Source organism: Hemitrygon akajei, chromosome 7 (assembly GCF_048418815.1).
Source record: "Hemitrygon akajei chromosome 7, sHemAka1.3, whole genome shotgun sequence".
Classification (NCBI taxonomy): domain Eukaryota; kingdom Metazoa; phylum Chordata; class Chondrichthyes; order Myliobatiformes; family Dasyatidae; genus Hemitrygon; species Hemitrygon akajei.
Window position 1 is genome coordinate 102,914,312 of NC_133130.1, and position 24,786 is coordinate 102,939,097.

The 24,786-nt window shown below is 39.1% G+C and overlaps 1 protein-coding gene across 6 annotated transcripts in view; it reads left to right on the plus strand.

Annotated features, from left to right (window-relative positions):
• LOC140730748 (probable methyltransferase TARBP1) overlaps nt 1-24,786 on the plus strand; it is a 384,497-nt gene that overhangs the window by 217,752 nt on the left and 141,959 nt on the right. For 5 of the 6 annotated variants that reach the window (XR_012099667.1, XR_012099666.1, XR_012099668.1 and 2 more), the window contains exons 24-26: nt 7,590-7,792; nt 20,644-20,725; nt 23,559-23,733. Coding sequence is in view for 3 of the 6 variants with exons in the window: in XM_073051593.1 (XP_072907694.1) it covers nt 7,590-7,792; nt 20,644-20,725; nt 23,559-23,733 (460 nt within the window). In the remaining 3 variants the exon portion in view is untranslated. Of the gene's footprint in view, nt 1-7,589; nt 7,793-14,861; nt 19,753-20,643; nt 20,726-23,558; nt 23,734-24,786 lie in introns of those variants that run through there. The other variant, XM_073051594.1, reaches the window with a different exon arrangement.

Here is a 24,786-nt window from a genome sequence, read left to right on the forward strand (position 1 = left end):
GGGTAGGACCGTGGGTTTTAGATAGGCCCTCAACAAGGTTGCTGCATGGTGGCTGGTCTAGAAGGTTAAGTCTGATGAAATTTAAGGAGAGCTAGCTAAGTGGATTCAAAATTGGCTTAGAAATATGAAGAAGAAGGTGGGGTTTGAAGATATTTCCTTGCAGCTGAGGTCAAATGGTTATTCACTATTCATGTCAATGTTTTGGATGCAAATGCATAAGGCTTGATCAGTAGGTTTGTGGATTACACAAAGTGAGGAGATGTTGTTAACATAGAAAACCTACAGCACGATACAGGCCCTTTGGCCCACAAAGTTGTGCTGAACATTTCCCTACCTTAGAAATTACTAGGCTTACCTATGGCCCTCAATTTTTCTAAGCTCCATGTACCTATCCAGGAGTCTCTTAAAAGACCCTATCGTATCCACCACCACCACCGTTGCCGGCAGCCCATTCTACGCACTCACTACTCTCTGACTAAAAAACTTACCCCTGACATCTCCTCTGTACCTACTCCCCTGTGTCCTCTTGTGGCAACCATTTCAGCCCTGGGAAAAAGCCTCTGACTATCCACACGACCAATGCCTCTCATTATCTTGTACACCTCTGTCAGGTCACCTCTCATCCTCCGCAACGGAGCGACTCCAAGGGGAAAAGGACGAGTTCACTCAACCTATTCTCATAAGGCATGCTTCCCAATCCAGGCAACATCCTTGTAAATCTCCTCTGCACCCTTTCTATGGCTTCCACATCCTTCCTGTAGTGAGGTGACCAGAACTGAGCACAGTACTCCAAGTGGGGTCTGACCAGGGTCCTATATAGCTGTGACATTACCTCTCGGCTCCTAAATTCAATTCCATGATTGATGAAGGCCAATACACCGTACACCTCCTTAACCACAGAGTCAACCTGCACATCTGCTTTGAGCATCCTATGGACTTGAACCCCAAGATCCTTCTGATCCTCCACACTGCCAAGAGTCTTACCATTATTCTGACATCATATTTGACCTACCAAAATGAACTACTTCACATTTATCTGGGTTGAACTCCATATGCCACTTCTCAGCCCAGTTTTGTATCATATCAATGTCCCTCTGGAACCTCTGACAGCCCTCCACACGATCCACAACACCTCCACCCTTGGTGTCATCAGCAAACTTATTAACCCATCCCTCCATTTCCTCATCCAGGTCATTTATAAAAATCACGAAGAGTAAGGGTCCCAGAACAGATCCCTCTCCACTGGTGACCGAACTCCATGCTGAATATGACCCGTCCACAGCCACTCTTTGCCTTCTGTGGGCAAGCCTGTTCTGGATCCACAAAGCAATGTCCCTTTGGATCCCATGTTCCTCCTTCATCAATGTGTTTAGTCACATCCTCAAAAAATTCAATCAGGCTCGTAAGGTACGACCTGCCCTTGACAAAGCCATGCTGACTATTCCTAATCATATTATTACCTCTCCAAATGTTCATAAATCCTGCCTCTCAGGATTTTCTCCATCAACTTAACAACCACTGAGGTAAGACTCACTGTCTAATTTCCTGAGCTATCTCTACTCCCTTTCTTGAATAAAGGATCAATATCCGCAACCGTCCAATCCTCTGGAACCTCTCCCATCCCCATTGATGATGCAAAGATCATTGCCACTGGCTCAGCAATCTCCTCCCTCGCCTTCCACAGTAGCCTGGGGTACATTTCGTCCAGTCCTGGCGATTTATCCAACTTGATGCTTTCCAAAAGCTCCAACACATCCTCTTTCTTAATATCTACATGCTCAAGCTTTTCAGTCTGCTACAAGTCATCACTACAATCACTAAGATCCTTTTCCATAGTGAATACTTAAATAAAGTATTCATTAAGTACCTCTGCTATTTCCTCCAGTGACTTTCCCACTGTCACACATGATAGGTCCTATTCTTTCACGTCTTATCCTCTTGCTCTTCATATACTTGTAGAATGCCTTGGGGTTTTCCTTAATTCTGCCCGCCTTCTCATGGCCCCTTCTGGCTCTCCCAATTTCCTTCTTAAGCTCCTTCCTAGTAGCCTTATAATCTTCTAGATCTCTAACATTACCTAGCTCTCTGAACCTTTTGTAAGCTTTTCTTTTCTTCTTGACTAGATTTATTACAGCCTTTGTACACCACGGTTCCCGTACCGTAACTTTCCTGTCTCATTGAAAAGTACCTATGCAGAACTCCACACAAATATTCCCTGAACATTTACCACATTTCTTCCGTACTTTTCCCTGAGAACATCTGTTGCCAATTGAAGCTTCCAGTTTTCTGCCTGATAGCGTCATATTTCCCCTTACTCCAATTAAATGCTTTTCTAACTTGTCTGTTCCTATCTCTCTCCAATGCTATTGTAAAGGAGATAGAATTATGATCGCTATCTCCAAAATGCTCTCCTACTGAGAGATTTGACTGACCAGGTTCATTTCCCAATATCAAATCAAGTACGGCCTGTCCTCTGTAGGCTTGTCTACATGCTGTGTTAAGAAAACTTCCTGAACACTTCTAACAAACTCCACCCCATCTAAACCCCTCGCTCTAGGGAGATGCCAATGGATATTTGGGAAATTAAAATCTCCCATCATGACAACTGTGTTATTATTACACCTTTCCAGGATGTTGTTGAAAGTTATTGTAGATTATAGTGATGGAATTGGGCTGAGGAAAGGTAAATGGATTTCAATTTAGATATGACTGAGGTGATGTATTTTGGAAAGTGAAACTAGTATTGGACTTATTCTGTGAATGGCAGGGCACGAGGGAGTGTAACGGAACAGAGCTATTTAGGAGTCCAAACGCATAGTTAGTTGAAAGACGTGTCACAGGTAGACAGGGTGGTGAAAAAAAGCATTTAGCATGCTGGCTTTTGTCAGGGCTCTGGGTACAGGAATCAGGACATGATGTTGCAGTTATGTAAATCATCAGAGAGGCCTCAGTTGGAATACTGCATATTGTTTTGGTGACCCTGTTATAGGAAGGATGTTAAACTGAAAAAGATTTACAAGGATGTTGCCAGGACCATAGGGTTTGAGTTGTAGGGAGAGACTGTCCAGGCTCGGTCTTTATTGCTTGGAATGTAGTGGAGTGAGGGGTGGCCTTATAGAAATGTATAAAATGAGAAAGCTAGATAAAGTGAATGGTAACAGTCTTTTCCCTGGTGCATAGATGTAGGATGAGAAGGGAAAGATTCACCTGGGTTTTGCTTAATTTTCAACATTTCAATTAAATCTTCCGTTAGCCACCTTGGTTGCAAAGAAGAGAAATCAAATAGTCTGTTTTTGGTAGAGGTAGATCTATCCTTAATATGCAATGAGTGGATGGGAATGGGAAACTGAGGTTACAGTCATAACCTGCTGTCTTATTCATTGGTCGACTAGGCTGATGAGCCATATAGCTAATCCTCTTCCCAATTTCTGTGTATCTACATATGCTCTTCCCACCTTTTATCCCATTCAGAATTTCATACATTTTCTCCTCAACTCCAATATGAACACCCCCTTTTTGTGAAAGCATCTACAGAAGCATTATTTAGAAATTAAACTTCCATTCACATTATACCTTTTTGGTTCTGAATTGGCCTCGTTCTTATAAAATATTCTTATATTACTTTTAGTTTAATTGCTAGTATTTTTACCATCATTTCTTTGCTATGCAAATTTTCATTTAACTTCCCTCAAATGTAGAACTTTTGCTCATATTGTGCCATTGTATCTTAGTCAATTTTCACAATGCAAATGTAATTAAATTATTACAATGATGCAGCTTTGTTCTTGTTGTAATCCTCAAAACCGTGCCCTTCGCACTAAACCCTTTGTGTCGAACCTGCTGCATCCAGATTTAAAAACTTCTCCTGAATGCAGTTCAGTGCCCTCTGCACCTTTTATGCTGATTGTATCCCAGTTAATATATTGGGAACCAAAGAGCCTCTCATTGCTGTTAATCGGTAACCAGAAATTTACCGATGTTTTTCCATTGCCAGCAGTGTGATTACCCGTTTTACTCTCTAGTTCAACCTATAAAGTACCATTTGATGATTTATTTATCACATACACATTGAAACCTGTAATTGAAGTGTGTCATTTATTTTAACAGGCAACATACCCAAGGATGTCTTGGGGGCAGCCCACAAATGCCACCACACAATCCGGCACCAACATAGTGTGCCCATCAAAACAACACAGAACCCAGCAAAACATACCAAGCGACAAAGTAAAAACAACAAAACAAAGTCCATTCCTTCCTTCCACCCACCTACCAATGCTTATACAGTCCTCTTACCCTAGGACAGGCTGCCTTCATTCTCCGACCCTCAGTGGACTCATGGATTCGTGGACATTTCTTATTTCTGTAACTCCACACTCTGTCCCCAAAACAATCCTTACAACCTATAGAGCAACTAAGTCTGAGCCATGACCTCAACAGAGATCACAGCTTGAAGTCATCTTGGGAGTTATCAGATCAGCTCTTCCTTCCACTGTAACCAATATTGGACAACCTTTTTTACACCCACTTTCTATCTCATCTGAAAACTTTTAACTAGGAACTGTGAGCCACTAATTCCACACCTGCTTAAGTCTTGTCTCAGTAATCACTAAAATAGCATGTTTACATGTCTGTCTGTACACTGTTTCCCATTTCTCTCAAAGGTTAACTATGGCACTCTCTCCACAGATGTTGTCTGATTTACTGAGTGATTCCAACATTTCATTTTAGATTTCCAATATCTGAACATTGTTTTTATTTTCATGTGCCTTCAGCTACTCTGACGTATATCAGGGGTAAGTTTTTTTACGCAGAGAGTGGTGAGTACGTGGAATGGGCTGCCGACGACGGTGGTGGAAGTGGATACAATAGTGTCTTTTGAGAGACTCCTGGATAGGTACATGGAGCTCAGAAAAATAGAGGGCTATGGGTAACCCTAGGTAATTTCTAAAGTAAATACATGTTTGACACAGCATTGTGGGCTGAAGGGCCTGTATTGTTCTGTAGGTTTTCTATGTTTCTATATTCTGAAAACTCCTTTCATTTAGTCAAAAGCCAGTAGGCATTGCCAGGTTTTTTTTGCTTGTTTTCCACTGTTTGTTTGCTTTATCTTCCGAATTCTCTCCTTTATTTTATGCCTTCTGTTTTCTGCTCAGACTAGCTCAGCTCAACTTTCCACCCCATCCCCAACCAGTTTATAGCTCCTCTCAGCAACACCAACAGAGCACACCCACAAGGATGTCAGTGCTGGATCTGTTGAATTACAAGCCTTCCCAATTGTGAGATGCCCAATATCCCAAGAAGCTTAAATGCTTCCTCTTGAACCACCTCTCCTGCAATACATTTATCTATATCATCTTTCCTTTTCACAATCCAAAGAATTTTATTACCAAAGTACATACATGTCACAAAATACTGTGTTGAGATTTATTTTCTTGCAGGCATTCAAACTAGAACAAAGAGATACAATCGAATCAATATAAAACCACACATAGACTGACAAACAACCATTGTGCAAAAGAAGACAAACTGTACGTAAAGTAATAAATAAACAAACAAACAAATAACAAGAGTTATAGGGTCCTTGAAGATGAGTCCATAGGTTGTGTAATCAGTCAGAAGAGAAGTGCTTAACTCTGCTCACTGGCGCATGGCACCAGATGTTATCCGGAGGTTGAAACAAAGGACCTACTATTACCTCTTTCTTAAAATCTGCTGATGGGAAGTCACCCATGATACTGCTGTGAGCCAGAACATGGGATTGAGCCCCCTCTTTCTCCCAGAATGTTCTGCAGCTATTCAATTGTTTCATAGAAACACTACAGCATAATACAGGCCCTTCAGCTCACGATGCTGTGCCAAACATGTACTTACTTTAGAAATTAGCTAGGGTGTTCCATAGCCCTCTATTTTTCTAAGCTCCATGTACCTATCCAGGAGTCTCTTAAAAGACCCTGTGATATCTGCCTCAACCACCATCGCCGGCAGCCCATTCCACGCACTCACCACCCTCTGTAAAAAAAAACCCCAAAAAAACTTGCCCCTGACATCTCCTCTGTACCTACTTCGAAGCACCTTAAAACTGTGCCCTGTTGTGTTTACAGTCCTGGGAAAATGACCTCTGACTATCTATACAATCAATGCCTCTCATTATCTTATACAGCTCTATCAGATCATCTCTTATCCTCCGTTGCTCCAAGGAGAAAAGGCCAAGTTCACTCAACCTGTTCTCATAGGGCATGCTCCCCAATCCAGGCAACATCTTTGTAAATCTCCTCTGCACTCTTTCTATAGTTTTCACATCCTTCCTGTAGTGAGGGGACCAGAACTGAGCACAGTACTCCAAGTGGGGTCTGACCATGGTCCTATATAGCTGAAACCTTACCTCTCAGCTCTTAAACTCAATCCTACAGTTGATGAAGGACAATGCACCGTACAGTCAACCTGAGTAGCAGCTTTGAGTGTCCTGTGGACTCGGAGCCCAAAATCACTCTGATCCTCCACACTGCCAAGAGTCTTACCATTAATAGTATATTCTGCCATCATATTTGACCTTCCAAGATGAACCACCTCACACTTATCTTGGTTGAACTCCATCTACCACTTCTCAGCCCAGTTTTACATCCTATCAATGACCCTCTGTAACCTCTGACAGCCCTCCACATTATCCTCAACACTCCCAACCTTTGTGTCATCAGCAAATTTACTAACCCGTCCCTCCACTTCCTCATCCAGGTCATTTATAAAAATCACTAAGATAAGAGGGTCCCAGAACAGATCCCTGCGGCACACCACTGGTTACCGACCTCCATGTAGAATATGACCCGTCTGCAACCACTCTTTGCCTTCTCTGAGCAAGCCAATTCTGGATCCACAAAGCAATGTTCCCTTGGATCCCATGATTCCTTACTTTCTCAATAAGCCTTGCATGGGATACCTTATCAAATGCCTTGCTGAAATCCATATGCACTACACCTACGGCTCTACCTTCATCAATGTGTTTAGTCATATCCTCAAAAAGTTCAGTCAGGCTCGTATGGCACCTTACCTGATGCCAAGTTGCTCTTCAAATCTGAGGCTGAAGGAGTTTCAGATATATCCTGAGTGTCTGTTTACTGTGCACACTGTTCCCCATCCCTCACTGATTTCCCAGGATTCACAAAATGGAAAATAGATGTCAATTTAGACTTCGTCGTGGGTGGATGATTGAAGATATGGTTATTGGGTCATTTCATGGATGCTCCCTCCTCAGAAAAGAAGTATTCAAAGAAAGTGGGTCAATATTATCGCCACAGTTAGCTTGTCATGCAACCACTGGAAATGATGTCCACAAAACACAGAGAGCTTGTATTTCTCTCTACTTTTAATATTTAAAATGTACATATTTCTTGCATTCTTTACAGACACAGCATCAAATTAATTTTATTCTTACATGCAGACAATAATGTATTTACAATGAAATCAGTAACGAACCATAAGCCCATTGGGTTTTAAATTAGATGTGGGTTGGGATGAATCATCAACTCCTGTGTTCTTCATAAAAATCATTTTACTTATTTGAATTCTGTTGATCATTTTGTTTTCTGAACTAGGGCCAATATATGAAGAAGGCACTGAGTGTAATACTGCCCTGGGGTCTGAACCACAATTTCAGCGTGCGCCTGTATGCTCTCCTTGCTTTACAAAAGGTCTGGGAAGCCTGTCTACTGTTTGAAGTGGAGGGTGAAGAATTGAAATTTTTGGAACCAATAATTGAATCCTACCTGGAGCAAATTGGACAGAAACAAACTACAGGGTCAGTGGGAAACAATTATATACTTTTCTTCAAAAGCTCATCCTGTTTGTTTCAGAAGCATTGTCATCCTCTTCAAAATAGGTTTGAGAATAGGTTGAGTGAACTCAGCCTTTTCTCCTTGGAGCGACAGAGGTGACCTGATCGAGGATGTTAGAGGCATTAATCAAGATAATCAGAGGCATTAATCGTGTGGATAGTCAGAGGCTTTTTCCCAGGATTGAAATGGCTAGCATGAGATGGCACAGTTTTAAGGTGCTTGGAAGTAGGTACAGGAAAATAGGGAATTAACACAAGTAAAGGAAAAGATTTGGGAAAGGGCAAAAATATGGAAAAATTAAGTAAATAAGTACAAACATAGGGATTGGATAATTATGTTTGGGGGTAGGAACAAACATGAACGAGTTAGGATATAAAATCCTACAATGGTAGGAATTTGTGTGGAATGAGCTTCCTGTAGAAGTAGTAGTGGCCAGTTCAGTTGTGTCATTTAAGGTAAAATTGGATAGGTATATGGACAGGAAAGGAGTGGAGGGTTATGGGCTGAGTGCGGGTAGGTGGGACTAAGTGAGATTAAGAGTTTGGCACGGACTAGGAGGGCCGGAATGGCCTGTTTCCGTGCTGTGATTGTTATATGTTAATGGTAGTTACATAGGGTTACATATAATATTTTGGACCAGAAGTAATGGTTCAGAAGAGATACATGGAAATTATTATTAATCCACTATTATTACTATTTTTCTTAACAATTATTGTCATTACTTAGTCTAATAGGGTGGAATTACAACTGCACATAATTATCTATTTAAGTACATTACTTTTTATATTATCTCAATGTGTACTTATGAATGTATAGAAAATTATAGATTAAAATTAAATTTTTAAAAAAGTTAAAAAAACACTACAGCGCATTTCACTGGTTGGTTTGATGTTTGGATGTTCTTGTGACAAATAAAGCTAATCTTTTTTAAAAAAAAATAAAAAAAAAATAAAAAAGGAAGTAGGTACAGAGGAGATGACAGGGGTAGGTTTTTTTACGCAGAGAGTGGTGAGCACGTGGAATGGGCTGCCGGCAGTGGAGGCGGAAACGATAAGGTCTTTTAAGAGACTCCTGGATAGGTACATGGAGCTAAGAAAAATACAGAGCTATGGGTAAGCCTAGGTAGGTCCAATGTAGGGACATGTTTGGCATTGCTTTATGTGCTGAAGGGCCTATATTGTGCTGTAGGTTTTCTATGTTTCTATGTTCCTAAAAGATTTCTGAGAAAGTGAGGGTTTCTGTACTCTTCCAGCAGTAAACATAGAACGCTACACCACAGTACAAGCTCTTATGCCCATGATGTTGTGCCGACCTTTTAACTTACTCTAAGATCAATCTAAGCCTTTCCTTACACATAGCCCTCCATTTTCTATCATCCATGTGCCTATCTAAGAGTTTCTTAAATGCCCCTAATGTATCTTCCTATACTACCAACCCTGTGTTTTCCACATACTCTCTGAAAATGTACTTTTGATATCCCCTCTGTACTTCATTCACCTCAAAATTATGCCCTCTCACATTAGTCACTTCCATTCTTGGGTACAGTCTCTGGCTGTTCACTCCATTGATGCCTCTTATCAATAGCACTGGAGAGAGATAGGAACAGACAAGTTAGAAAAGCATTTAATTGGAGTAAGGGGAATTATGAGGCTATTAGACAGGAAATTGGAAGCTTAAATTGGGAACAGATGTTCTCAGAGAAAAGTACGGAAGTAATGTGGCAAGTGCTCAGGGGATATTTGTGTGGAGTTCTGCACTGGTATGTTCCGATGAGACAGGGAAATTATGGTAGGGTACAGGATCTGTGGTGTACAAAAACTGTAATAAATGTAGTCGAAAAGAAAAGCTTACAAAAGGTTCAGAGAGCGAGGTAATGTTAGAGATCTAGAAGATTACAAGGCTAACAGGAAGGAACATAAGAAGGAAATTAGGAGAGCCAGAAGGGGCCATGAGAAGGCCTCAGTGGGCAGGGTTCTACAAGTATGTGAAGAGCAAGAGGATAAGACGTGAAAGAATAGGACCTATCAAGTGTGATAGTGGGAAAATGTGTATGGAACCGGAGGAAATAGCAGAGCTGCTTAATGAATACTGTACCTCAGTATTCACTATGTAAAAGGATCTTGGTGATTGTAGTGATGACTTGTAGAAGACTGAAAATCACGAGCATAAAGATATTAAGAAAGAGGATGAGCTGGAGCTTTTGGAAAGCATCAATTTGGATAAGTCACCAGGACAGGATGAGATGTACCCCAGGCTGCTTTGGGAAGCGAGGGAGGAGATTACTGAGCCTCTGGTGATGATCTTTACATCATCAATGGAGACAGGAGAGGTTCCGGAGGATTAGAGGGTTGCGGATGTTGTTCCTTTATTCAAGAAAGGGAGTAGAGATAACCCAGGAAATTATAGACCACTGAGTCTTACTTCAGTGGTTGGTAAGTTGATGGAGAAGATCCTTAGAGGCAGGATTTATGAACATTTGGAGAGGTATAATATGATTAGGAATAGTCAGCATGGCTTTGTCAAGGGCAAGTTGTGCCTTACGAGCCTGATTGAAATTCTTGAGGATGTGACTAAACACATTGATGAAGGAAGAGCAGTAGATGTAGTCTATATGGATTTCAGCAAGGCATTTGATAAGGTACCCCACGCAAGGCTTATTGAGAAAGTAAGGAGGCATGGGATCCAAGGTGACATTGCTTTGTGGATCCAGAACAGCTTGCCCACAGAAGGCAAAGAGTGGTTGTAGACGGGTCATATTCAGCATGGAGTTCGGTCACCAGTGGAGGGCCTCGGGGATCCGTTCTGGGACCCTTACTGTTCGTGATTTTCATAAATGACCTGGATGAGGAAGTGGAGGGATGGTTAGTAAGTTTGATGATGACACAAAGTTTAGGGGTGTGGAGGGCTGTCAGAGGTTACAGTGGGGCACTGATAGAATGCAACCTGGGCTGAGAAGTGGCAGATGAAGTTCAAATCAGATAAGTGTGAAGTAGTTCATTTTAGTAGGTCAAATATGAAGGATGAATATAGTATTAATGGTAAGATGCCTGGCAGTGTGGAGGATCAGAGGAATCTTGGGGTCCAAGTCCGTAGGATGCTCAAAGCAGCTGCGCAGGTTGACTCTGTGGTTAAGGAGGCATACGGTGCATTGGCCTTCATCAATTGTGAAATTGAAGTTAGGAGCCAAGGGGTAATGTCAAAGCTATATAGGTCCCTGGTCAGACCACACTTGGAGTACTGTGCTCAGTTCTGGTCGCCTCACTACAGGAAGGATGTGGAAGCCATAGTAAGGGTGCAGAGGAGATTTACAAGGATGTTGCCTGGATTGGGGAGCATGACTTATGAGAATAGGTTGAGTGACCTTGGCCTTTTCTCCTTGGAGCGACGGAGGATGAGAGGTGACCTGATAGAGGTGTATAAGATGATGAGAGGCATTGATTGTGTGGATAGTCAGAGGCTTTTTCCCAGGGCTGAAATGGTTGCCACAAGAGGACACAAGTTTAAGGTGCTGGGGAGTAGGTACAGAGGAGGTGTTGGGCAAGTTTTTTACGCAGAGAGTGATGAGTGCATGGAATGGACTGCTGGCAACAGTGGTGGAAGCAGATACAATTGGGTCTTTTAAGAGTGTTACATACCCAGTGAGTATCTTGTGACTGTCTTATGACCAGGATGGAATTGAGTATCTGGTGAACATGATGTAATGGTCTTGTGATGTAATTTCCCACCAATGTGAGGTCGCATGATGTAATTTATCCCGCCAGTGTGAGGTCATGTGATGGCCTGTTCCAACAGGTATAAAACTGGAAAGACTGCTGTGACGCAGGAGTTTTTGTGTTGAGACGTCGTTGAAGTCACTCCGTTATGCTGCGCATTTGGTTTAATGACGCAGTTTTGTTTTAAAGTGAAGTTTTGCTTTCTATCTTAAGTCTCAAAGGTTATTGCCGGCAGTTTCGCCAAATGCTGCCAGTTTTGGTTCGATCTACCTTTGTAATTCAGTTGGAGAGTGAAGAATTTGTCGAAGTATGAAAACCCCAATGATTGAGTAAAGTTGGTGTTGGCAGTTTAATACAGGATCGACCTTATTGGATCTTCGTTCAGGAAATAGTAACCTGCATCTGAGATAACCCCTGCCTTATAAGAGCAGAAAGGGTTGGGGCAGTGTTATTCGCCAAGGAAAAGGTCAGTTCCTTTAAGCCGTTTTTATTTCCTTCATCATGAGTCTTTCGGGCAAGGCATACTTTGGCTGGGATCAGCCGTAATGTCACGTTATCGAGGAATTCGGCGCTTCAGGGAAGTCTCTCCTAATTGACTGTATAAATCATTTAGACTTTCACATTTACCACTTTAAGAACTGTGTTCACATTCATCGTTTTAAGAACTATTGAGTTGCTATATAGCAGTTAACCTCCAGTTTAGTTAGTCGTTTATTTACTTTCCATTTTTGGTTGAGCAGAGTTAACTAAATGTTTATTTGTTTTATAAAAAAAACCCTGTCTCAACTCTATATTCATTGTTACCGGAGGCGTACTATAACAATTGTAGGCTCGTCTGGGATATTATCCGTTTTTGGGCTTAAGTGCTTGTTTAATTATCAGTCTGGTTTGGAAAAGGGGAATACCCGATTTTTTTTTTTGTTTGTTTGGTTTATGAGTGGTTTTTGGCAACAATGAATATTGACGATTTTCTGGCATCACCAGACCCGGAGTTATTAGCGAAGGTGAAAAAGAGTGATGTCTGTGATTGCTAGCAGGTTGAAACTTCAAGGTATTTCGAAGGCTGCAACAAAGCCTGTAATTCAGAGAAAAATCACATCACACTATGTAAAGTCGGGTGATTTTGATGAAGTGGTTTTAGATATGTTTCCAATAAGTAATCTAGAGATGCAGTTGCAAATCGAACAAATGAAGTTAGAACAATGTAAAGCGTACTTGGAACAATGTAGGTTAGGAAGAAAGGTTAGAAGAGAGAATTTGAAGTTAAAGAAGTTGAGAGAAAGAGGGAGTTTGAGCTAGTGATGGAGAAATTAAAGTCTGAGAATCAATCCTCTGGTTCTAGGAAACAGTTTGTTGCTAGTCGGGAAGTTATATTATCTCTTCCATTTAATGAAACAGAACTGGATAAATATTTCCAACATTTCGAAACTGTTGCTCTGATTTCAGAAATGGCCAGTGATGTTACAGAGGGTAATTAAAGGCAAGGCACAACAAGTTTATACAGCTTTAACTGCTGATCAAGCACTCGATTATGATATTGTGAAGCAGCATATACTGAAAGTGTATGAACTGGTTCTAGAAGCTTATAGAGTATGATTCAGAAATTTGAAGAAATCTGTGGAAAAAACTTATGTGGAATTTGCCTATGATAAAGCTGTCTGTTTTGAGAGATGGGTTTCCTCTAAAAATGTGAATGGGGAATATCATAAATTAAAAGAGTTGATTTTAATGGAAGAATTTAAAAGGTCATCCCTGTTGAAGTAAGAACATACTTAAATGAGAGGGACACTGCTACATTGCAGGAGTCTGCTAAATTAGCTGATGAGTATGCTTTAATCTATAAGAGTAAATTTCCTCAGGGTAGAACTTTTAAAAGGAAAAATAGCACAGAGAGTCAAGGTAAACTAGAAATTAAATCAGAAGTTAGTGAGAAAAGTAAGGAGGAAGGATAACATGTGAAGGAAAGACAGTTTGGTCCCATTTGTAATTATTGTAAGAAACCTGGTTACGTAATAACTACCTGTTTCCGATTGAAGTGGAATGATAAGGAAGCAGTCCCAGATGCTTGTGTGCAACATATTGAAACCCCTGTAAATCCACAGGGTTCGATAAATACAAATGAAGCCTTGTCAGAGTCTGACCAAGTTAAGAGGGGATATGATTATTTTATAACCGAAGGATTTGTATCCTTGAAAGAGGGATCCACTCTGGTGCCAATAAAAATCCTTATGGATACTGGAGCTTCTCAATCACTAACGTTAGACAGTATGTTAAAGTTTAATGATGAGTCTGACACTGGTGAGGTAAATTATATACGAGGTGTTGGGAGTGCCCTTATGCCTGTACATTTGCATAGAGTAAATTTAAGGTCAGGGTTAGTTACAGGACCTGTTAAAGTAGGACTACAACCCAGCTTACCTGTGAATGATGTTTCTGTATTGTTGGGGAATGACTTAGCAGATGGACAAGTTTTTTCTGAAGTGCATTTGACAATAAAGTCAGAGGAACCACGGATGGATTCTAACACAGATTCCTCCTGTGTTGTAACTCTAACTATGCCTAAAAAGCTTGATGTGCTGGATGAGGTTGTTACCCATGACTGTTCAACTTGGGATTCGAGTTTTGAGGATGTGTCAGAAACTTTCTTACCTTCATTGTTTGATTAAGATTCTTGGGGTAAGTCTGAATCTGAGTAGAGACCCTCAGATTATCAAATTAAAGGAACAGGCTCTCCCGGATAGTGAAATTGATAAGGTGCCAGTAGGATATTATTTTGAGAAAGAAGTATTAATGAGGAAGTGGAGAGCACCTACAATTCCTGCGAGTGATGAATGGAAGGCACCAAGCAGTAGTTCCTAAAATTTATCGGAATGGGATTTTAACTTTAGCTCATAGTGTGCCCTTGGGTGGACATCAAAGGGTGAAGAAAACTGTGAACAAGGTTTTTAAACATTTTTACTGGCCTGGTTTGAGAAAAGATGTGGCGACATTTTGCAGAAGGTGTCATACTTGCCAAATTGTGGGTAAACATAATCAAGTTACTCCAGTGGCCCCACTGCAACCTATTCCCACATTTGGTGAACTGTTTTCTGAAATTATTATAGATTGTGTAGGCCCATCACCAAAAACAAAAACTGGCCATCAATACTTGTTGACCATCATGTGCACTACGTCTAGGTTTCCAGAGGCAGTACCACTTAGGAATATAACGACTGAAACTGTAATAAAGACTCTTATAAAATTCTTTACTTATTTCGTGTTGCCTAAGGAAATGCAATCTGATCAAGGTAGTAATTTAATGTCCGGTTTGTTTCAACAGATAGTTTACAAACTGGGAGCTAAGCAGATTACCTCATCTGCATACCATCCAGAATCGCAAGGAGCCTTGGAGAGGTTTCATTCTACCCTCAAGACTATGATTTTGTGTAGAAAATGAAAATGATTGGGATGAGGGTCTATTTGCAGTATGGGAGTCAGTACAGGAATCATTAGGTTTTAGTCCATTTGACCTTGTATTTGGGCAAAGAGTTAGAGACCTTTGGCCTTATTTCATTTTATTTTTCAATCTTTTTATTGATTTTCCAGTAAAGAATATACAAATCAGAGGAGAAGTTTAGCAAACAGATAATACAAAAGACAAATAAACAGCGTAAAAAAAGCAAGTATATATTGTCAAAAGTAGATAGGTAAAATGTTACGCTGTTATATATACAATATAATAAAAAAAACATAACTCCTTTTGACAATCGTTAAAAAAAAGATTGGAAATTTTATTTAATAAAAGAAAAAACCCCCACCAACTAAACAGAACAAAAAAAAAGAAAAGAAAGATTGGGCAGTCCATTTGAGGATAAAATTAGAAAAAAGAGAAAGTGAAAAAAAACATCCTTCTACTCATCTCCGAACATTCACGGATAAGGATTTTCCCTAAAGAGAATAAAGAAAAATAAATAAACAAAAAATAAATTAAATCGTGAAAATATTGAATAAAGGGTCGCCAGACTTGTTCAAAATTAAAAGATGTATCAAATGTCTGGCTTCTAATTTTCTCCAAGCTTAGACATGACATAATGGAGGAGAGCCAATAAAAAACAGTAGGTGGGTTAGAGTCTTTCCAGTATAGCAAGATAGCTCTACTAGCCGGTAAAGTTGAAAAGGCTATCATATGTTGAGCGGAAGCAGACACACTGCCTGCTTTGTCTGGAATGATCCCAAAAATTGCTGTAAGTGAATTGGGTTGAACATCCAGATCTATAACTTTAGATAGTATTCCAAACACATCCTTCCAAAAATTATTTAAGCCAAACATATGAGTTAGAGTAGCCACTTCTGCGTTACATCTGTCACAAATAGGGCTTATATTAGGAAAAATATGCGCCAATTTATCTTTGGACATATGGGCCCTGTGCACTATCTTAAACTGAATTAAGATATGGCATGCACAGATAGATGAATTATTGACTAGATAATAAATTTTACTCCACTGATTATCTGAAAGTGAATGTTGAAGTTCTATTTCCCAAGTGCGTTGAATCCTATCATTAGGCAACATGCAAGCATTCATTAACTGTTTATAAATGATAGCTATTAATCGTTTTTGAAATGGTTTAAGCTGAAAAATAGCATAAGCCAAATTTAAAGAGCAGGCCAAGGGGTAATTTGGTAGAAAATCACGTAAAAAATCCCTAACCTGTAAGTATCTGAAAAAATGTGTATTAGAAATGTCATATTTATCCATCAACTGCGAAAAGAACATTAAACAGTCCTCTAAAAACAAATCTAATTAAGTTTTTATTCCCTTAATTTTCCATGTTAAAAAAGCCTTATCCAGAATTGATGGTTTAAAAAAGAAATTAGATAAATATTACTAGAAAATAGAAAATCATTTAATTCAAAAAATCTACAAAACTGAAACCAGATTTTTAAAGTATGTTTAACAATAGGGTTGAGAGCTTGTCTACCTATTCTGGAGAGCGAAAACGGAAGGGGAGCTCCTAATAAAGAAGTTAAAGAAAATCAAAAGATCTCCTTATTTTAGATTATATAGAGGAACCCGTCAAGGTTGTCCCCTTAGTCCTTTATTATTTAATTTGGCTTTAGAACCACTTGCTATTGCTCTTAGGGATTCTAATTCTGTGCAGGGTATTAAGAGAGAGGATAAATTACATAAGGTCTCGTTATACATGGATGATTTATTAGTTTACATTTCAAACCCTAGGAAATATATTCCTTTTATGTTATCTATATTTATGGAATTTGGTATTTTCTCTGGATATAAACTTAATTTACATAAAAGTGAATTATTTCCTATTAATAATTATTCTGATTATTATGATCAAATACCTTTTAATATTGCTAAAAACCATTTCACTTACCTTGGTATCAAAATTACCAAAAATTTTAATGACCTACATAGGTATAATTTCTCCCATTTAGTTGAATATACTCAACAGGAGCTTTCTAAATGGTCGCCTATGTTGATGTAATTGATAGGTTGAATAAATGCTATAAAAATAGTTATTTTACTGAAATTTTTATATATATTTCAAGCAGTTCCCTCTTTTGTTCCAAAAACTTTTTTTGATAAAATAGATTCTAAGATTTTGTCTTACGTTTGGAATAATAAAATCTCTAGAGTGAATAAACTTTTATTGCAAAAACCAAAAAAAATGGAGGACTGGTTTTACCAAACTTCAGATTTTATTATTGGGCAATTAATATTCATTATATTACTTTTTGGATTTATGATATAGATGACCAGAATTGCCCTTCATGGTTACAGGTGGAGGAAAATTCAGTAACGGGGTTGGCCTTATTAAAAGAACAATGGATTAATAAAGAGGTACACACTAATTTGCTAGATTATGTTTTAAAATTTAAGGATAAATTACATAAAGCTTGTAGCCTAGCCAGGGAAAATTTGAAAACGGCTCAGGAGAAAATGAAAACCTGGTATGATAAAGAAGCTAGAATGAGGTCATTTAAGCCTGGAGATAAGATGTTGGTTCTTTTCCCGGTGCAAACGGACCCTTTACAAGCTAAATTTCATGGTCCTTATGAAATTATGTCTAAAGTTAATGATGTGGATTATGTAATAAAAAGACCGGATCAAAGAAGGCCAACCCAGTTTTATCATATAAATATGATAAAACCATATTATGAGAAACAGCCTGTTACTATGACTTTTGTGATCAATAATAATGAGCCTGATCTCACTAGGAACTTAATAGATGATTCATCTGAAACTCATTTTAAACCCAATATTATTTCTGCCAGATTACCAAACTCAACAATTCTGGAAAATATTGATGAGAAATTAGTTCATTTACAGCCAGAGCAGAAGTGGCAGATGAAGCAGTTAATTTTTAACTATAGGGATTTATTTCCAGACGTTCTTAAAAGAACCACAGTAGCTTCACGTGATGTAGATGTTGGAGATGCCAAACCCATAAAGCAACATCCATATTGGATGAACATGGAAAAATGTGAACTTACTGAGAAAGAAATTAAGTATGTGTTAGAGAATAATATTATTAGACCTTCTAATTCGAATTCGAGTTCACCTTGAGTTACGGTGCCTGGTAGTAGTCGGTTTTGTACTGACTGCAGGAAGGTGAACGCTGTAACAAAAATAGATGTGTGTCTAATCCCTAGAGTGGATGATTGTGTGGATAAAGTCAGAAAATCAAAGTTTCTTACACAGATTGATTTGTTAAAAAGGTATTGGTGTGTTCCATTGACGGATAGAGGTAGAGAGATTTCTGCATTTGTAACCCCATCTGGGTTATATGAATATAATATTCTTCCTTTTGGGATGAAGAATACCCCAGGTACTTTCCAGCCGATGATTAAGATACAGATGCATACAGATGCCTATATTGATGATTTAGATAAAGGAAATGATAATTGGGAAGCAAATATTACTGTGGTGGAGAAACTATTTGAAAGGCTTAACCAACAAAAGCTAACTTAACCATTAACTTAGCTAAAAGTGAATTTGGTCATGCTACTGTGACTTAGCTTGGTTATGTTGTAGGTCCGGGCTTGGTTAAGGAAAATGGTTTAGGTAATAAATCAAGCTTCAAGTTAGCAACAAAGTCTGATGTTACAGGAGTATAATATTTTGATAACTCATGTTAAAGGCAAAAATAATGTGATTGCTGACAGTTTATCTAGATGTTGAATGTACAATGTAATTTTTTTATGGAGTGGTATTTTAACATCTGTAACACTCCTATATATTAATTTGTAAGGTGCTGTATGATAATACTATGTATATTGTGTACATTGTAGATTTTATACATTTGTATTGTTTTTTGTAAATAACTGTTAAAATTTTGCTCATAAAAGACCAAAATTTATTTTTTTTTGAAGGGAGGTGTTACATAACCCGTGGGTATCTGGTGACTGTCTTATGAGCATGATGTAATTGAGTATCTGGTGAGCATGATGTAATGGTCTTGTGATGGTGGGGTGATGTAATTTCCCACCAGTGTGAGGTCACATGTTGTAATTTTCCCGCTAGTGTGAGGTCATGTGATGGCCTGTTCCAACAAGTATAAAACTGGACAGCCTGCTGTGACGCAGGAGTTTTTGTGTTGAGATGTTGCTTAAGTTGTCAGTTACTCTGTTATGCTGAGTATTTGGTTTAATGACGCAGTTTTGTTTTAAAGTGGAGTTTTACTTTCTATCTTAAGTCTCAAAGGTTATTGCTGGCAGTTTCACCAAACATTGCCAGTTTTGGTTTGATCTACCTTGGTAATTCAGTTGGAGAGTGAAAAATTTGTTGAAGTAAGGAAACCCGAAGGATTGAGTAAAGTTGGTGTTGGCGGTTTAATACAGGATCGACCTTATTGTATCTTCGTTCAGGATATAGTAACCTGCATCCGAGATAACCCCTGCCTTGTAAGAGCAGAAAGGGTTGGGGCAGTGTTATTCGCCAAGGAAAAGGTCAGTTCCTTTAAGCCGTTTTTATTTCCTTCATCGTGAGTCTTTTGGGCAAGGCATATTTCGGCTGGGATCAGCCATAACGTCACGTCGTCGAGGAATTCGTTACTTCAGGAAAGTCTCTCCTAATTGACTGTGTAAATCATTTGGACTTTCACATTTACCACTTTAAGAACTGTGTTCGCATTTATCGCTTTAAGATCTGTTCGAGTTGCTGTATAGCAGTTAACCTCCAGTTAAGTTAGTCATTTGTATACTTTTCATTTTTGGATGAGCAGAGTTAAATAAATGTTTATTTGTTTATAAAAAAAACCTGTCTCAACTCTATATTCATTGTTGCCAGACACGTACCGTAACAAGAGACTTTTGGATAGATACATGGTACTTAGAAAAATAGAGGGCTGTGGGTAAGCCCAGTAATTCCTAAGGTAGGGACATGTTTGGTACAACTTTGTGGGCCGAAGGGCCTGTATTGTGCTGTAGGGTTTCTATGTTATCATCTTGTACACCTCAATTATGTCATCTCTCATCCTCCTTCGCTCCAAAGAGAAAAGCCCTAGCTCTCTCGACCTATCATCATAAGCCATGCTCTCTAATCCAGGTAGGATCCTGTAACGTAAGTTGACAAGACTCTAAAATTGTGTTCTTATCTTTTCTCCTTTCTAAAGTTTCTCGCCTCACACGGTTCAACAGAACATTATTCTTAATGACAGTTCTTCTCCATTATGGCTACTGTAAACCTCACTTGGGAATCTAGGATAACTCTTCCTTTTGACTTTGGAAATTGCCTAGCTCTGTAAATGATGTGCCTTAGCTTTTGACGTATTCTGTAAATTGTTAGCTGTAAGTATGATGTAATGACAGATGTATGTTGGGTGGCTTAGGTAACAGAGGGGAGTCATTTACTGTGCAGAAAGTGGATCACCCTTGTGTAATCTGCTGAAGTATTACATAATGATTGCATTAAGAACTCAGTAACCTCTGGCAAAGATTATAAAATAGCTTATGTTACTTTTGCTTTTCTATTTAACTAGATATTCTAATTTCCTACTAATTATGATCATATTTTGAAAGGTTGAGCAACATGTTTTGTATTGTAGCTTTGCTCTTTGGAAAAAAAAATCTGAAGTTTTTTTTCCTTATTTTTTGTTAAGGAATGCTGGAAGGAACTGGCAGAGAATTCAAGACCATTTCTTTTTTAGAAAATTCCAACCTGTGGAAGACTACAGTTTAGAGGTACAGAGGAGGGGCTGACAATTTTCCAGATGTTAATAAAATATTGATTTTGGTAAAGTGTTTTTTTTTAGTTGGGCTTTTCCCATTTCAGCTGGTCTGCAACATTTAATGCGCTGTAAAGAGAAAGGCCAGATGCATTTATACGGTACTTTTAACATAACCATCGTAATTTGTTTTAGAACTGTAGACGCATCTACTGTACTTTGTCTGGGCCATCTGATACAGCAATGAATCAGTAGTAACCAACTGATCTACAGTCAAAGGGTAATACAGGCCTTTTGGCCTAACTCATCCTTATCAACCAGGATATCCATCCAAGTTGGTCCCATTTACCTGCGTTTAGCGCTTTTCCCTCTAAACTTTGTTGAATGCATGTGTCTGACCGAATGTCTTTTAAAAACAGTAATTCAAGTTCAAATTCAATTCATTGTCATTTAACTAACCATACACATGTATACAGCTAAATGAGTCTACCATTTTAAATTACAATATGAATTATAATTAATGTTGACTTCAGTTTATGATACTAAATCTCAAATCCCTGACCTATATTCCAAGAACAAAGACAGCAGCTCAATGGAAACACCATCACCTGCAATATCACCAAGAAGTTGCACACCATTATTGGAAATATATTGCCAATCCTTCATCATCACTTGTCTGAATGCTGGAATTCCCTTGTGTACTGCCCTGTAGGGATGCCTTCATCAGACGTACTGTAGCAGTTCAAAAAGGCGGCCAAGTCCTTAAGGCCATGAGACCTAAGAGCAGAATTAGGCCATTTGGCCCATTGAGTCGACCTCGCCATTTGATCGTGGCTGATCCATTTCCCTCACAACCCCATTCTCTTCTCCCTGTAACCTTTTATGCCCTGACTAATCAAGAATCCATGAACTTCTGTATTAAATACACCCAATGACCTGGCCTACACAGCTGCCTTTGGCAGTGAATTCCACAGATTCATCACTCTCTGGCTAAAGAAATTCCTTCTCATCTCCATTCTAAAGGGATTTCTCCCTATTCTGACGTTGTGCCTTCTGTTCCTAGATGCTCCACTATAGGAGACATCTTCACTACATCCACTCTATCTAGGCCTTTCAACATTTTTTAGTTTTCAATGAGATACTTCTTCATTCTTCTAAATTACAGTGAGTACAGGTCCAAAGCCATCAAACACTCATATGATAAGACTTTCATTCCCGGAATTATTTTTATGAACCTCTCTAATGTCAGCATATCTTTTATTAAAAAAGAAGCTCACACTACTCCAAGTCAGGCCTCATCAGTGTTTCATAAAGCCTCAGCATTACATCCTTATTTTTATATTCTCGAACTGAATGCTAACACTGCATTTGTCTTCCTCACTACCGACTCAACCTGCAAGTTAAGCTTTAGGGAATCCTGCACAAGGACTCCAAAGCCCCTTTGCACCTTGGAGTATTCTATGCCTATTTTCCTTCTAGAAAAGTGCATGGCCATGCTCTTCCCTACGTGTATTCCATCTGCCACTTCTTTGCCCATTCTCCTAATCTGTCTAAGTTCTTCTGCAGCCTCCCTGCTTCTTAAGCACTACCTGCTCTTCAGCTAACTTCATATCATCTGAAAATTTAGCCAAAAAGCCATCAGTTCCATCATCCAATTCATTGACAAAGCAGTTTCAACACAGAGCCCTGTGGAACACCACTAGTCACTGGCAGCCAACCAGAAAAAGCTCTCCTTATTCCTACTCTTTGCCTGCTACCAATCAGCCAGTGCTCTATCCATGCTAGTATCTTTCCTGTATTATCATCTTTCTAAGCAGCCTCTTACACAGCACCTTCTCAAACTCTTCTGAAAATCCAAGTACTCAACATACAGCAATTCTTCTGCTTGTTATTTATTCAAATAATTCCTACCTATTTGTCAGGCAAAATGTTTCCTTAATGAAACTATTGCTGCCCTTGGCCATGTGCTCCAAGCACCCCAAAAGCCCATTCTTAACAGTCAGCTCCACCATTTTCCCAGCTACTGAGGTCAGGCTAACTGGCCTATAATTTCCTTCCTGCTGCCTCGAAGAGTAAAGTAGATTGACATTTGTAGTTTTAATAATAATAATTATAAGTACTTTAATGATCTCGAGTGGGAAACTATTTCATTAAAGCAGCAATATTTAAAAACACACAATTAGCAATAATAAATAATAATATTAGCTAATAAAGTACAGAATAATAATTATATATACTGTAATAATTTACCAATGTGTAATGTGCAATACCGTGCAATAATGTGCAATAATAATATACAAAATAATAAAACAGATTGTTGAACAATGATGTGTGCTCTCCTGTTGCACAGAGATGAACTGTTGTATATGCTTATAGCATTTGGTAGGAAAGACTTTCTGTAATGATCCTTATGACAGCAGAGCTGAATGAGTCTGTTTGAAAGGGTGCTCTGCTGCTTATTCAGTAGGTCATGGAGAGGATGTGTCAGATTGTCCATAATGGATGACTGTTTGTTTAGTCACCTCCTCTCCACCACTAACTCAAAAGAGTTCAAGTTGTAGCCAAGGACGGATCCAGCCTTTTTGATGAGTTCATTTAGTCTTCTTGTATCACCAGCACCGATGCTGCTCCCCAGCATAAAGCCACAAAGAAGACTGCACTTGCTACAATAGACTGGAAAAGATATCCAACATCCTGCTGCACACTTTGAAGGATCTCAGCTTCCTTAGAAAACAGCCTGCACATCCCCTTCTTGTAAACAGCCTTGGTGTTGGTTTTCTACAGTCTCTTGTGTCTCCAGAACTTTGAGGTTCTCTTACTAGCTCATACATCTCTTGTATCTCTTACAGACAATATTTTATACCTTTCCAAGCTTATCAGGTGTGATAGAAGATGAATGGATCCCTGCCTGGAAGTTCAGCCGAATTATGGATCATTATTCCTCCAGCTCTTCAATTAATGTGTTCAATTTAAGAAATCAGCTTCGCAATATGAAATCCACAGACTGGGTTCAACAAGACAAAGGTAAAGCTTGTTAACCTTGCAGCTATTGAAATTTAAAAACATTTATATCTCTGTCCTACTAGAGCAGCAAATTATAAACACAAGCAACTCTACAGATGCTGGAAACCCAGAATAACACAGGTAAAATACTGGAGCAACTCAGCAGATAAGGCAGCATCTATGGAGGGGAATAAACAGTTGATGTTAGGGGCCAAGACCCTTTATCAGGACTCGGCCCAAAACATCGACTGTTTATTCCTCTCCATTGATGCCGCCTGACCTGCTGAGTTATTCTAGTATTTTGTGTGTTACTCTAATGCTGTCCCAGTCTTTTGGTTTGGAATGGCATGCAACCAAGTGGAATAGATGGGCAGCATTCTATGGTTACTTCGGCTTTCCTACTTTGTAAAGGCATTTTTGCAAAGCTTCCAAATCCATGTTTAGCAGCTTCTGATTCCTGTGTAATCAGCTTCACCGTGAAAGCAAACTAGCTGGAATTCACTGAAATCATAAGATGAGAGGAGTATCCCAGGGATCATTTCTTGGCCCTCAGTTAGTTTCTATTGATATCAACAACTTGAAGAAAGGGACAAACGCATGGTTTCAAGTTTATTGATGGCACAGGAGGTGGAAGAGCATAGTATGATGAGGATGAAACTGAATTTTGACTGACAGGCAAAAACTTGGCAAGCTCAGTTTAATGTGGGGAGTTTGTGGTCAACTGGGAGGTTATGTCAAAGTTGTATAAGATGTCAGTGAGGCCTGATTTTGAGTATTGTGTGCAGTCCTGGTCATCCACCTACAGGAAAGATACCAATAAAATTGATAGAGTGCAGAGAATATTTACAAGGATGTTAATGAGACTGGAAGACTTGAGTTATAAGGAAAGATTGGATAAGTTAGGACATTACTCCATGAGTGTAGGAGAATGAGAGGAGATGTGAAAGACATATGCAGAGTTATGAGGGGCAAATGCAAGCAGGCTTTCTCCACTAAGGTTGGGTGAGACTACCACCAGAGATCATGGGTTAAGGGTGAAAAGTGAAATGTTTAAGGGCAATGAAAAGGGAACTT